The following is a 13,222-nucleotide window of genomic DNA, read 5'->3' as shown; positions in this document are numbered from 1 at the left end:
AAGCGTTTCAAATCTAATCATGAGCAATCTTAAAATTTTAGCCAATAAAACGATCATAAAATGCCTCTAAATTGTATTTCTATTGGATATCGGTTTTCACTCGTTGAAGATCGCAAGTCCTCCGCTACGCATTCCGTGTGAAAAAATTGTAGGTCTGTTCTTTTTAACTGAACTTCTTGCACTCTGCAGTACATCTTTCCTTTTTTTCTCTCCCTATTGAAGAGAAAAGAAGAAAAGACGGTACCTTTGTTTCCTCTCTCTTCAATATCCAAATATATATGTACATTTACCTTGTTTTAAGTGCAAACATTTTTGAGAATTACAAATAACAGCGAACAGACCTATGGACAGATCAAAGATATGCGCGTAGGGATCCTGGGATCGAATAAGATTGATTGGTTATCGTAGGCACATTGGTGGGGGGAGGGGAAACGTCGCACGACGGGTTGTGGTTGGTCGGTGCGGTAGCCTCGGGGTGCTTTGGAGGTTATAGCGAGCGTCCGGCGAGGATCGGGTTTTTGTTCGTGAGTTACCGCGCGGGTGGCTCAGATCGGTGGCGGCAGACGCTGGCAGACGCGTTTCGTCGTTGCGAGCGGAAGGACGCGCATTGGGCTTGATACGGGTGGCGGCGCATCTACCGCAGCTACCGTCTACACGTGAATTCGGGCCGCTCACGCGTTTTACGTACGGTAAAGTGGACTCGATGTCGATAATATGTCGGCTACGAGCAACGTTAGGACGACACGGATGCACAGGATGGCCTGTCGGGCCGTTTGACGATTATTTATGAATTCACGGAAAGATCTGAGGAGAGGGTATTCACGGTACAACTACAACAACATCAACAACAATAACAACATGGTGAAGGAGAAGGCGAATTCGATCCGCATGTATGACTCGGAGGGCTACAGACGTAGGGCCGCCTGTATCTGCGTCAAGAGCGATCTCGAAGACGAGGTAAGCCAGCTGGCAGATGGCAGCCACCTGTATCTTTGCCGGCATGTGGTCGTTGTAAGTGCCATGCTCGAAAACCGGCTAGTTTTACTTTTCTCTCCAAGAGTCGATCTTTCATCAGATCGTTGATCGACCTGGATTTGTTTCGTCGAGGCCGACAAATAAATTGAACTCTCTTTTTCCCGCATGTCTCACATATACCGTGAATTCTTACAGGTATTACTAGTTACATCCAGTCGAAGACCCGACAGTTGGATAGTACCAGGCGGCGGCGTCGAACCCGAGGAGGAACCAGCGGTCACCGCTCTCCGCGAGGTTCGGGAGGAGGCTGGCGTTTTAGGACAGTTAGGCCGTTGCCTTGGCACATTTGAGGTTATAACCCGTGATGTATGCCACACAGATATTATGTTATAATTCTTCATATATCATGTTTCCCTTTTTATTATTATTATTATTATTATATTAATGTAATGTGTTTCATACATAACTAAATCATTAGCCGCGTTCAACAGCAAGAACAACTTTGTAAGATTCTTTAATATGATTGGTTTATATATTTGGATTTAGCGAATAATTAAGCCAAAAAACCTGTTTTTTTTTTTAACTGAACTTCTTGCTTTGTTCATTTTTATCCTTTTCTCTCCACATTGGAGAAAAAAGAAAAGACGTCAACAATGTAAGAAGTTTAGCTAAAAAGAACAGGTCTAATAACAAATCATGCTAAAAAATGTTTGTACTCAGCAGAAAAGACAGTTTTACAATTATTGTAAAATTCTTTAATGTTCTTACCCTTAATTCCTTACTGGTATAAACTAATCATATTAGAGAATCTTGCAACTGTGTTGCAAAGTTGCTTTTTTTTGTTGAACGCAGCTGTAGTCTGTTCACGTTGTATTTTTTCTCTCTCTTTAACACTCAAATATATATTTATCGCATTTTAAGTGCAAAAATTTTTGATAATTTAAACTAATGCGAACAGACCTTTAATCGTTCACTTTGTTGGTTTCGAGACCGTTGATCCCAAGCAAGATAGTAATGGTACTGATAAGGTAGATTCTCCCATTTTACATGACTTTCCTTTTACAGAACACAGAGCACAAACACCGAACGGAAGTATGGGTTATGCGGGTGACCGAGGAGCTGCCGGAGTGGGAAGATTCACGCGCTATCGGCCGGAAGCGAAAGTGGTTCACCATACCAGAGGCCCTGCTGCAGCTTGGTCAACACAAGCCCGTCCAGCGCTCTTACCTACACAGCCTCCACAATACCAATCCACGACATAATCCCACCTCTCAGCTGTCCAATCATTCGCACTCCACGATGGCGTCTATCGAACTAATGAATAACTCTAGTAACAATACCCATTTGAGCGAACACAGCTAATATCGTCGCGGATCAAACTCGTTTTTTAATCCAAAATTCGACCGCCATGGATTCTCTCCGAGCAAAAACTCGCTGTTACTTCTCCCTTCTTCCCTTAAGGGAATTCACTATGCAACTCTACTGTTGTGTTTTATATATATAAATTGATATTATATCTATGTGCTTATCTTTATCATTATATTCTTAGGTTAATTACTACAATTATTATCACATTTAGTCTTAGATTGTTGATAAATCGGTTCATGAAGGAGCATCTTTTCTTTTTTGTAATCATATTTTCATTTCTGATATGACCTTTTTTTATCGAACGCGCGAAAAGAGTGATTAAGTCAATTATTTTATTGTCATTATTATTTAGTGTTTTGTGCCTAATATACGTAGAATGCTATACACGTGATCCTTTTCCATGTATCGCATATCCTGGCTATACTGCTACGCGAACTTTTTCTACATTTTGTCGAGGCAAAGCGGAAAAGTTGCGTTATACTTGTTAATATACAGACGATAAATTATGTACTTTGTATATTAACTTCTTGAATAAATTTTGTAATGATTTCTGCGAATAAGATGCGCGCGGAGCTGCTGCTCTATACCCTCCGTCTGTAGTGAAAAAAAAAACAAATTTTTGCAGGTATAACATAGGTTTATTAATATTTCGTTGTTAACTTAAGTTTCTCGAATAACGTATGACTTTAGATATCTATAATTTTCTGTATTTATTTTTTTGCGATACTTTGTGATGACAAATTTGTAAAGCTTAGGTTTTCTAGATTTCTGTGGAAGGAAAGGATCTAAGGAGAAAGTGAACAACTTTTGTAGCAGACGAATATGAGACATTAAATTTTTACAATTTAAATAATTATATATTTTGATTTAATTCTCTTTGCATACATCCTAGCGCACAATATTAGATTTTATATCTTTTTTGACATTCTTTTGAAGTTTAAATGTACTCATCTCATTTTAAACACATTAATTTTCTTTTTTTAAATAGCATTTTCTTTTTTGATTTTTTTTTTAAGTGACTAAAAATCAAGTACAAATAATTGGAAGTCAGATACATCGGCTATGCGTTTGGAGAACACACTATCAGCGCTATTTGTGTCATACTACCCTTGTATACAGACAAATATATAATGAGCATGCGCAAATCATGAAAGATCCCACGTGGCTGTGCAGTAATTTTATAACGCGGGTGAAATTAATTTATTAAATTTTATTATATTTAAAAAGGAAAATATTTAAATTAAAAAATAACCGTGACGTTTTTTTTAAGTAAGTACTTAATTGGAAATATGTTTAGTTAATATAGATAGTTTTTTGATCCGTAATATTTTGATCAACAATCTTTGGAGGTTAGGGTGCATGATCGACACAGGCATCAGAATTTCAATAAAAATTTTTCTGAATGTGTTATAAAAAATTACACAATTCATTATTGCAGTTATCATTGCGTTTACATGCCTGTATACTTTGAAGACATATCTGAGAAAATGAAGGAAGAACCAATGGAGGACATCGCGAACGAGGACAAAAGCAGCGAGAGCAGCGACGAGTCCATGGAAGGCGAGAATGCAAACGAAAGTCAAACAGAAACCAAATCGCAAGTGTATCTTCCAGGACAAACTCTACAAGAAGGAGAGGAACTTACTGTAGATAAGTCAGCATACAAATTGTTGCATCACGCACAATCTGGAGCACCGTGCCTCAGCTTCGACGTGATACCAGATGATTTGGGTAATTCCAGAGAGAGTTATCCCTTAAACATGTACATAGTCGCTGGGACACAAGCTGCCAGAACGCACGTTAATAATCTCCTTGTCATGAAAATGTCCAATTTACGTGGTAATAAGCAACATTCTGATGATTCAGAAAGTGAATCAAGCGATTCAGAGGATGAAGGTGATGAGAGTAAGCCAGTCATGAGTGTTGCTCCTATCAAACATCAAGGGTGCATTAATAGAGTGAGGTAAATATTCTAGAAAAGTTACACCACATTAATAATTGAAGACTGTGAAATATATATTTGCATACATTTTTATTTGTAATATTTACAGATGTACAAAAATTGGTGGAGGAATTCTAGCTGCCAGCTGGAGTGAACTGGGACGTGTAAATATCTGGAATTTACAAGAACAGTTGAGTGCAGTTGAAAATCCCAGCTTGCTGACTGCATATCGTAATAAGTGTGACAAAACAAGTGCAGACATTAAACCATTGTATGTATTTAAAGGCCATCTATCTGAAGGATTTGGTCTTGATTGGAGCCGCTTAGAACCTGGTACTCTAGCATCCGGTGATTGTAAAGGTAACATTCACATATGGCGAGTTGATAACAGTGGCGCATCCTGGCACGTAGACCAAAGGCCATACAATTCACATGCTCCACACAGCGTGGAAGATTTGCAGTGGTCGCCAAGTGAAAAGAACGTTCTGGCATCGTGTTCCGTAGACAAAAGGTTTGTATTTTCTATCAAATATTTATGTGCTCTCTTATATTATTGACAAGGAGAGGACAGTGAACTCATTACGGATTTTTACCCCTTTTAACATAGTGGTGAATCTACATAAAAAATAAGTTGTCTAAGCGTTTTGTTGAATGGACCTTGTTCATAATATTTTTTTAATATATAAAGAAACCCCACACTAATTTGGAAAATTAATTAAACACACAAGTTTTCATATAATGTATAGATTGTATAGCTTATAATGTAATGAACAAAATATAGACTCAAAGCTCAATAATGGATAGTTTTTCAGCTATGGTGTACCAAAGTAAAACTTGTGTTCATGCACAGAGCACCTTTGATACACCACAACTCAAAAACTGTTCATTAGTCTATGACAAATGTCATAGACATTTATGTTGAAGGAAATCGAAATCCGCGACAAATCGACTGTATCTTCCTTGTGAATAAAATTGAATATTATTGCTTCACAAATTATTATGAAGATTATTTTATTCCAGCATAAAGATTTGGGACATGCGAGCAAGTCCACAGAATGCGTGCATGTTGACAGCGTCTGGCACTCACACGGCTGATATCAACGTTATCTCCTGGAATCTGAAGGAAAGCCAGTTTATAGTATCAGGTGGAGACGACGGGATGCTCTGCGTATGGGATTTGCGACAGTTCGGACCTAATGGTGCAAGTCCGGTCGCTACTTTTAAGCAGCATACTGCTCCAGTTACTACCGTGGAATGGCATCCCACTGAAGCCACAGTGTTTGCTTCCGGCGGAGCTGACGATCAGATCGCTCAATGGGATTTGTCGGTAGAAGCAGATCACACAGAAGAACCTCAAGACAGCGTGTTAGCTAAGTTACCGCCACAACTACTGTTCATACATCAGGGTCAGTCAGATATCAAAGAGTTGCATTGGCACCCGCAATGTCCAGGAACTATAATATCGACCGCGCATTCAGGATTCAATATATTCCGTACGATTAGTGTATAATAGAATACCATACTCTCTAGGATAATATATAAAAGATTATATTTTTAAGAGACTATGAAAAACAATATATTATGTAAAATATATCTACAAGATCTTTGTTTCTTAAATTAATTTTTATTCCTATTTATGTAATTTTTTAAATTTCAGTAATCAATATTTTAAAGATGGACTATAATGAATTATTTGCTTGTATTTAAACACAAATGTCTTCACGAAATACGTTCGTTAAAACATTACGGATTATTTATTTATTAATAATAAGGACAATAAGTGTCTTATAGTAGGCCTCCCATGTGGACAACTCCATGGGTTCTGCATTTGTACCATTTGCGTTATCAGTCTCTGCATCTCGCTGAAGTTTAACGCTGTACCGATCATGACCGCGCTGCGACACGCTCTGGACGCTAACATTTGCCTGACACGGCTCGGACGATATATATGCTTATCCATATTTTCATTGCCTGCTTCTCTAATGAGGAATACTAATTCCTCAATGTCCTCTTGACCAAACTGCCAATGACCACTAACAGGCATTCCTATTAATTCTATTTTTTTGCCAGGTTCAGCTAAAAGTAAAAAAAGTTATAAAAAAAAGTTGCATGATGCAGAAATTTGTAAAGTTTAATATTCCGCTTTTTTACATTTTGTTAATATTTTAAAAAAAATGACTTATAAAAAAATCAATCATAAAACTAATAGTGAGACAATAAAAATTATGAGAATTGAATACATGCCTTGCTCGTTGATATTGAAGGTAAATCCATTATCTTCGAACATTTGCTGATGTTCTATAAGTATCGTTTCGTTCAATGTGGAGAAATTCAGTGATTTTGGTACAATAAGCTTCTGGGTTTTCAGCTTCGTTTCATTACTGAGCTTCTCGAATCGAAATTTTTCGTCGGTGGCGTGTTGGTCGATAATAAATAAATCATCCTCCAAGCGAGCTATTATGAAACCAAGATTAAACTGACCTATTATCTCCATCTACAAAAGATTTCTAAGTTCAAAACATAAATGTATAAAATTTCGATATTAATACTTTAAACCAGTGTCGGAATTAGTTGCTCATTTCGGGCCGATTCCCGAAGCGACGCCCATTGTTCCCGCACTATCGCTCGCCGCTGGATGGTCGAGTCACCGAACACGCGGCTGACGCTATGTGTGTGATAGTTAGGGGCTCCGCATAATAAAAGGAACAGGGAACAGAGAACAGAGAATAAGAATTTCAACCTATCTTGAAATTCTTATTCTTTGTTCTCTGTTCCCTGTTTCTTTTATTGTGCGGATCCCGTTAATGCATGTATAGTACAACGTTTTATAATACTACGTATAAAAATAGAAGCAAAGTATAATAGTGTACTTGTGAATATTATTTCCTTCTTTTTAGTATAATATCTATGTTTGATTAAATGTTTTGTATCAGAATATTTTACTCTCGAGCCGTTTAGTGGAATAGAGTCTATTCCACTAAAAAAATATCGAAAGAAGATGATAAAATATAAATACTCGAAAGTAAAATATTCTAATACAAAACATTTAATTAAACACAGATATTATACTAAAAAGAAGGAAATAATATTCACAAGTACACTAATATATTTTGCTTGTATTTTTATACGCAGTATTTATATGAAACTATCATACGCATAGCGCTAACCGTGTGATCGGCGGCTTGAGCGGCAAGCGATAGTGCGGGAACAATGGGCGTCGCTTCGGAAATCGGCCCGAAATGAGCAACTAATTCCGACCACTGCTTTACACAATAAATTATATTTAATAATTGTATATAATATAATGAAGTACATTACATATCTCGCTCTTATTTACAATAACAACACAACTCACAAAGAGCAAAATTTTCTAGAAAATAAGTTTGAATCATTACAATTTTGTAATATTAATTTTTTGGTGTAATAATTGATTGTAAAGGAATAAAAGTACATTCTTTTAAAATATATACTTTCTTTTCTTCATTTTTTTTTAAGTACAATTCCAGAATGACAATTTTTGAGTTATGCTATTAAAACAAATAAGCGATATATATAATAAAAAATTATCTAATAAAAATTATATAAATTACTAACCTTGCTAAATGAATCTTTTGTCAATTCTTTTTGCAATTCTTTTTCAACCTCGCTTTGATTAGCTTCCATTTGTACTCTATATTTTATTCTTTTAGCTGTACTGGTAGATGTTCTAGCAATATTTACTTTTTCGTTTAATTTTTCTTTTATCGTTACTATACTTATCACCATTTCTGTATCTACAGGCTTTTTCATTGATTTGATATTAGTTTGAATATTATTTTCTTTCACAATATGTGATACCGAAGGTGATACTTGTAATCTTTTAGCTGGCGGTTGCGTGTGACTAGATGAGATTGTCCTTTTCAAGCCAAAATTTAACTCCGTTAAAGTCTTGACTGTAAAATTCCCTTGCAGTTTGTCCCATTTTATTATTAAACTGAATTTCAGTGTCGCTAATATGAGGCGTTCTTGCGTAACAAATATTGTCCTCTTATCAGGAGTAACATTAACGTCGGCGCATTGCCGGTCTAATTTTAAATTAAAAAAAACAAACGGATACTGTTTATTGTTGTATTTATGATACACACTATTGATCAGTTTACTGACCTTCGCGAGATCACACGGTCGACCGTTCACATAAAAAAATTGTCGATCGGGCGAGGAACGTCCGGTTGTGTGGGTGCAAGTGCTCACGTAACACTCCCAATCGAAATCTACTGTAATGTCATTAGGCAAACTGTATTCTTGCAATACTGTTTCGTCTGGAGGTTGTAATTCGAGTTTAACGATTCCGTCCAAAGACTTCTTGCCAAACACAGAATTAACATTGTTCAGTATATCGTCGGTATTCCTAGTGGCCACGATAAGATTGGGTGATTTTCCTGATATCAAATTGGAACATGTAATCTTCACACTGGTGGAGACTAAGCAGTAACTGTACAAGACTTGGATAGCACGCGCGTACTCTTTCTTCAGATTCTTCTGAAATTCCTTCGCTCTCACAGGTAGATTTTTGAATATGTTCTTCACATGTATCGTGGTACCCTTTTCCCTGGCACATGGTTCCTTCTTCGTGAGCACGCCGTTCCGGTCGAATTCTAGTTTAAAGCCATGTTCGTTTGATGCATGCCTGGTGACGATGCTCAACTCGGACAAAGCACACAATGAGCTTAATGCTTCACCACGGAAGCCAAATGTATTTACTTCAGTCAAGTCTGTGAATTTCCGAAGCTTTGAGGTGTGATGTTTTAAGCCTAATGTGAAAGAAAAAAAAGATTACTGTATTAAAAATGATCTTTAATCTACACACATAAGTTATATATGATTCATAATATTAAAATATTAAGAGGAAAATTAATAAATATAAATAACAGCACTATAATTGGATGTTAATAACACCTTAAATCAAATCACCCCAACTGTAAACCTGAAAATAACTCCAAGAGTCTAAACATTATTAAATGATTTCTATTTTTACCTATAATTAATACTACTATAATTGTATAGAATTTAATTCATGCATCAATTGCAGCACTATTGCTTATGTTTACAGTTTTGTTTTCTCTTAATATCTTCAATTCCTTTAATAGAAAACTGATTTTAAATTAAATTCTAAACTAAACTAATTTTTGTTAAGATGAAATAAATGTATTATTCCAACTATTGATAATTATAGGTCTACCTAAGCCTTCAAAGTCTTGTTCCAAAACACCACTGCCATTGTCATTGACACTAATGCAAGTTTTACCATAATCAGTAAGTTTAACATCGATCACTGTAGCACCACTGTCCAAACTGTTTTCCACTAATTCTTTGATTGCAATCGCAAGATCAAGCACCACCTAATAAAATATTTATATATAGTATTTAGTATATAGTATATAGTACTTCTTTTCTTATAAAAGACATTACTTTACAACAATATGCTATCCAAGATTTATTAATGTTCATGACTGTTGCTTTTCTTTTTCTTAATAAAGGTAAATATAGGAAAAAAGATAAGAGGCGTAAATATTAATACACATCAAATTAAACCCCAGAATTATAAATCTTGGACAGTATTACTTTACAACTACAATTGAAAAATAAAAATATAATTAAGGAAATTGTACAATAATAAAAATATAAATAAATAAGATGTATAAATAATAAATTGCATAATAATAATGATAAGAAATTGTATCATATTGTATGTTTTTATGCTTACGCTTACTTATGCTCTTTTACATATTAATTTACATACTTAACCTTACCTGGCCGGAGCAGATATGATGGATCGTTTCTCTGTTTATAGCTTCTATCTTCTTCGATTTTTCAGTCGTTGCAACAGGTTCATCCATAATTTGTCTTGTCTGCACATATGTTTAGCGTCACGAATATTAATACCATGAAATTGTGCTAGTAATTATGAACTAGAAATCACTCGAAATGTGCGCGTCTACCACCATGTGTCCAACTTTAGACCTGTTCTTTCTAGCTGTTCTTCTTTCTGTTCTTTCTCTGTTCATCTTTTCTCTTTTTCTTTCCAACGTAGAAAGAAAACGAAGAAAAATGAACCGTGCAAGAACTTTAACTAAAAAGACCTATGTCTTCCTTCTTTTACGTCTATGCGTGTGTTGGCAAATTAATCATGGTATTCATGGTTTGCGCGTTGCGCGTTCTATATAGATAACGAAAAGGAATTTAGGAAAATAAAATTTTTTTAATTATACACAGTTATGACACATGAATACTTAAAAATAAATACTCTTAAATAATGTTATAAATACACTATTACTATATATACAGTAATTTTAATTACTTAATTTATATAATAAATAGTAATATAATATATATATATATATATATATATTTTTTGTTATATAATATAATATTTTTATATATAGTAACATAAAATATTTCGTATGTTATATATAAAATTCTCGAATTTATAAATATAAAAACAAAGCTGTTCTTTTTTAATAATACCTAGATTTATAATTCGTAATCATATAATTCAAAGCTCTTTTTTTTAAATAAAAATCAGCTATATTTAATCGGGAAAAAAATAAATTCGGAGTTATATTTAAATTATATATTATTTCATATAAAGACTAAATGTAAATTTATAAATGTGTGTGTATGTGTGCATGATTTAAGTATATAAATATATTACTTTGATACATTTATTAATAATTATTTTATACATTTATTAGTGTACACTACAATCTTATTAAAAACATATATTTTACAAATCCGACCTAATTCCAAATCCAGGACCCGGTGGCGGAGTCGTTAATGATGTAAGCCCACCAGCAGGGTCAGCCGCAAATCTTGGAGAATTCTGTGGGCCTGGTGGTGGCCTTTCACCCTTCTTAAAAGCATTTATTATAGTTGTTGCAGTCTCCGGAGTCAAATCCTCCTGAAAAAGATATAGGAATACAGAAATGAGCACAGCATCATTTTCGCTTAAAATTACTGTTCTTTGAATGACAATATCAAATAAAATTAAATAATAACAAATACACGTACATAATAATCATCGTTTACTTGGAACATCGGGGCATTGGCGCAAGCGCCAAGACATTCCACTTCGGAGACGGTGAACAACTTATCTGCGGAGGTGCCACCAAGCTCGCAATTCGTAGCCTTCGTCACGGCGTTAACTATCGAGTCAGAGTCTCTCAACCAGCATGGAGTGCAAGTGCAGATCTGTACGTGATATTTTCCCATGGGCTTGCGATTGAACATCGTATAGAATGTGGCTACTTCATACACTCTCATACGTGGCACGTCCAATATCTCAGCGACTTTATGCATGGCAGAAATGGGCAGCCAGCCATGTTGCCGTTGCGCCAGGTCTAACAGAGGTATCATGGCACCGCGCTTGTGGCCTTCAGGATAGATCGCGAGAAGTGCGTTGATCCGCTTCTTATTTGCCTCATTGAACTCGAACGGTATATTAGGATTGTCTTGCTCACTGTCTCTATGCTAAAATTTAAATATTATATAATATCCTGATTGAAATTGATTGTCATTGTTATGCATTAAGATTTTCTAAATAGATACAAAAGATGTTAGAAAATGATTCTTTGTCAAAAATTAAGAATTTTTCATATATTCTTACCTTTTTTCGATAAGTTACATTCCTACAAAGTGGGAGGTAAAAATTAAGTTTTTATTTTTTTTAATATTAATAAGTATTCTTTTTACCAGTGGAAAATGTTCACAAAATTTTATTTTTTAAACCTGTCCAAAATAAAAAAAATAACTTAATTTTTACCTCTCCCTTTGAAGTGTAATTATAAAAGTATATGTTTATATGAAAATCTTAATATTCAATAAAGAATTATCTCCTAACATTTTCTTATTTCCTGTATAATTATACTTACAACAAACAGCTGATCCGACATGCTATTTGCTGTTGTTTGCACTCCTCTAATGTTTCTTGGAGCCTGTCGTAGACAGAATTAATGTTAAATATGAGTCAAGTACTTAACAGATCAAGCGATAGGTCAAGTGACAAATTGTCGAACTTTACAAGATAAAGAAATTGTACTTTTGAATGTGCTAACGTTTTTATCTTTTATGTTTTGTATTTCGGGCTCCCATAAATTTATATAAAATTAACAGAAGCAAAAGGCTGAGAATACAAGGTAAATAAATAAGGTTATGTTACTAAATAAGATGTGCATATTTTACATTAAATAAATCATGATCTTCTAGTAAAAAAAAGGACAAGTAATTAATTTATTCAAGAACAGTATTTTACAAAGTTGATACAATTAAAAATTGAAGATTATGTAAGGTATTTGAGGTTAGGTGTTAATGTGGGGAATTGCAGTGAGTGCAACGATGAATTTCCGGGAAATAACTACTCACGAAGAGCCCGCAAGCTCGACGTAGAGACGCCAGCATGTCGATGCAGCTGAACGACAGACGAGACGATAAAATTCTTGCCACACTTCGTCAAACAAACATCAATAGACATCAAACACTATCAAAGTATTCAACCATATTCAATCACAAGCCCTCCGCAGTTCGCACTGCCGTCATTTAAGAAGATGCTGGCAGCTGGAGCAGTGTTGTTAAGTTAGGGTGCCATCACAATTCACATGCGGCGTAACTTGCGTAAGCGTAACTTACGTCGACCAATCATATCATTTCACTTGAACATCAGTTTCTGTCTAGTCACTTTATGCTTTTTACGCTATTTTGTTGTTACGCCGAAACATGATAGAACCACCATGCGTCGAATCTAATTTCTGGCTCATTTTAGCTTATTCTGTCTGAAAAAATGCACAAGCGTTTCGATTTTGCGACAGTACAATTATAGAAGTCATGCGCCCCTTTGCATTGAAAAAGCCTTGAGGTCTTTTGGACCCCTAGTGGCATTTAAGGGTGTTAATCTAATTTAAACTC

At 35.1% G+C, this 13,222-nt stretch overlaps 4 protein-coding genes across 5 annotated transcripts; 2 read left to right on the top strand and 2 right to left on the bottom strand.

The window, feature by feature from the left end:
- Positions 1–246: 246 nt before the first annotated feature.
- Aps (diphosphoinositol polyphosphate phosphohydrolase 1 Aps) lies at positions 247–3,166 on the top strand. Of its 2 annotated transcripts, none has more exons than XM_018507184.1 (3): positions 247–957; positions 1,171–1,326; positions 2,041–3,166. In XM_018507184.1, the coding sequence occupies exons 1-3, from the start codon at positions 787–789 to the stop codon at positions 2,335–2,337; spliced, it is 624 nt and encodes a 207-aa protein (XP_018362686.1). In that variant the 5' UTR covers positions 247–786; the 3' UTR covers positions 2,338–3,166. The 2 variants fall into 2 exon arrangements, with proteins under 2 accessions (XP_018362686.1, XP_018362685.1); XM_018507183.1 differs by having other exon boundaries at positions 1,171–1,341.
- Positions 3,167–3,589: 423 nt separating this feature from the next.
- Positions 3,590–5,807, top strand: l(2)09851 (WD repeat-containing protein 1 l(2)09851). Its single transcript, XM_018507196.1, has 4 exons — positions 3,590–3,612; positions 3,782–4,306; positions 4,395–4,796; positions 5,306–5,807. Exons 2-4 carry the CDS (start codon positions 3,798–3,800, stop codon positions 5,793–5,795), a joined length of 1,401 nt encoding a protein of 466 aa, XP_018362698.1. The 5' UTR covers positions 3,590–3,612; positions 3,782–3,797; the 3' UTR covers positions 5,796–5,807.
- A 113-nt stretch (positions 5,808–5,920) lies between these two features.
- Pms2 (mismatch repair endonuclease PMS2) lies at positions 5,921–10,284 on the bottom strand. The gene is made up of 5 exons (XM_018507179.1): positions 10,075–10,284; positions 9,504–9,663; positions 7,880–9,075; positions 6,530–6,779; positions 5,921–6,361 (listed from the first exon to the last, which is right to left on the bottom strand). Exons 1-5 carry the CDS (start codon positions 10,159–10,161, stop codon positions 6,036–6,038), a joined length of 2,019 nt encoding a protein of 672 aa, XP_018362681.1. The 5' UTR covers positions 10,162–10,284; the 3' UTR covers positions 5,921–6,035.
- Positions 10,285–11,021: 737 nt separating this feature from the next.
- On the bottom strand, positions 11,022–12,864 carry ND-24 (NADH dehydrogenase ubiquinone). The gene is made up of 4 exons (XM_018507195.1): positions 12,683–12,864; positions 12,193–12,255; positions 11,333–11,791; positions 11,022–11,222 (listed from the first exon to the last, which is right to left on the bottom strand). Exons 1-4 carry the CDS (start codon positions 12,716–12,718, stop codon positions 11,049–11,051), a joined length of 732 nt encoding a protein of 243 aa, XP_018362697.1. The 5' UTR covers positions 12,719–12,864; the 3' UTR covers positions 11,022–11,048.
- Positions 12,865–13,222: the final 358 nt, after the last annotated feature.

The sequence above is a fragment of the Trachymyrmex cornetzi genome, unplaced genomic scaffold (genome assembly GCF_001594075.2).
Source record: "Trachymyrmex cornetzi isolate Tcor2-1 unplaced genomic scaffold, Tcor1.1 scaffold230, whole genome shotgun sequence".
NCBI lineage: Eukaryota > Metazoa > Arthropoda > Insecta > Hymenoptera > Formicidae > Trachymyrmex > Trachymyrmex cornetzi.
This window is presented reverse-complemented; position numbering and strand designations above follow the sequence as displayed.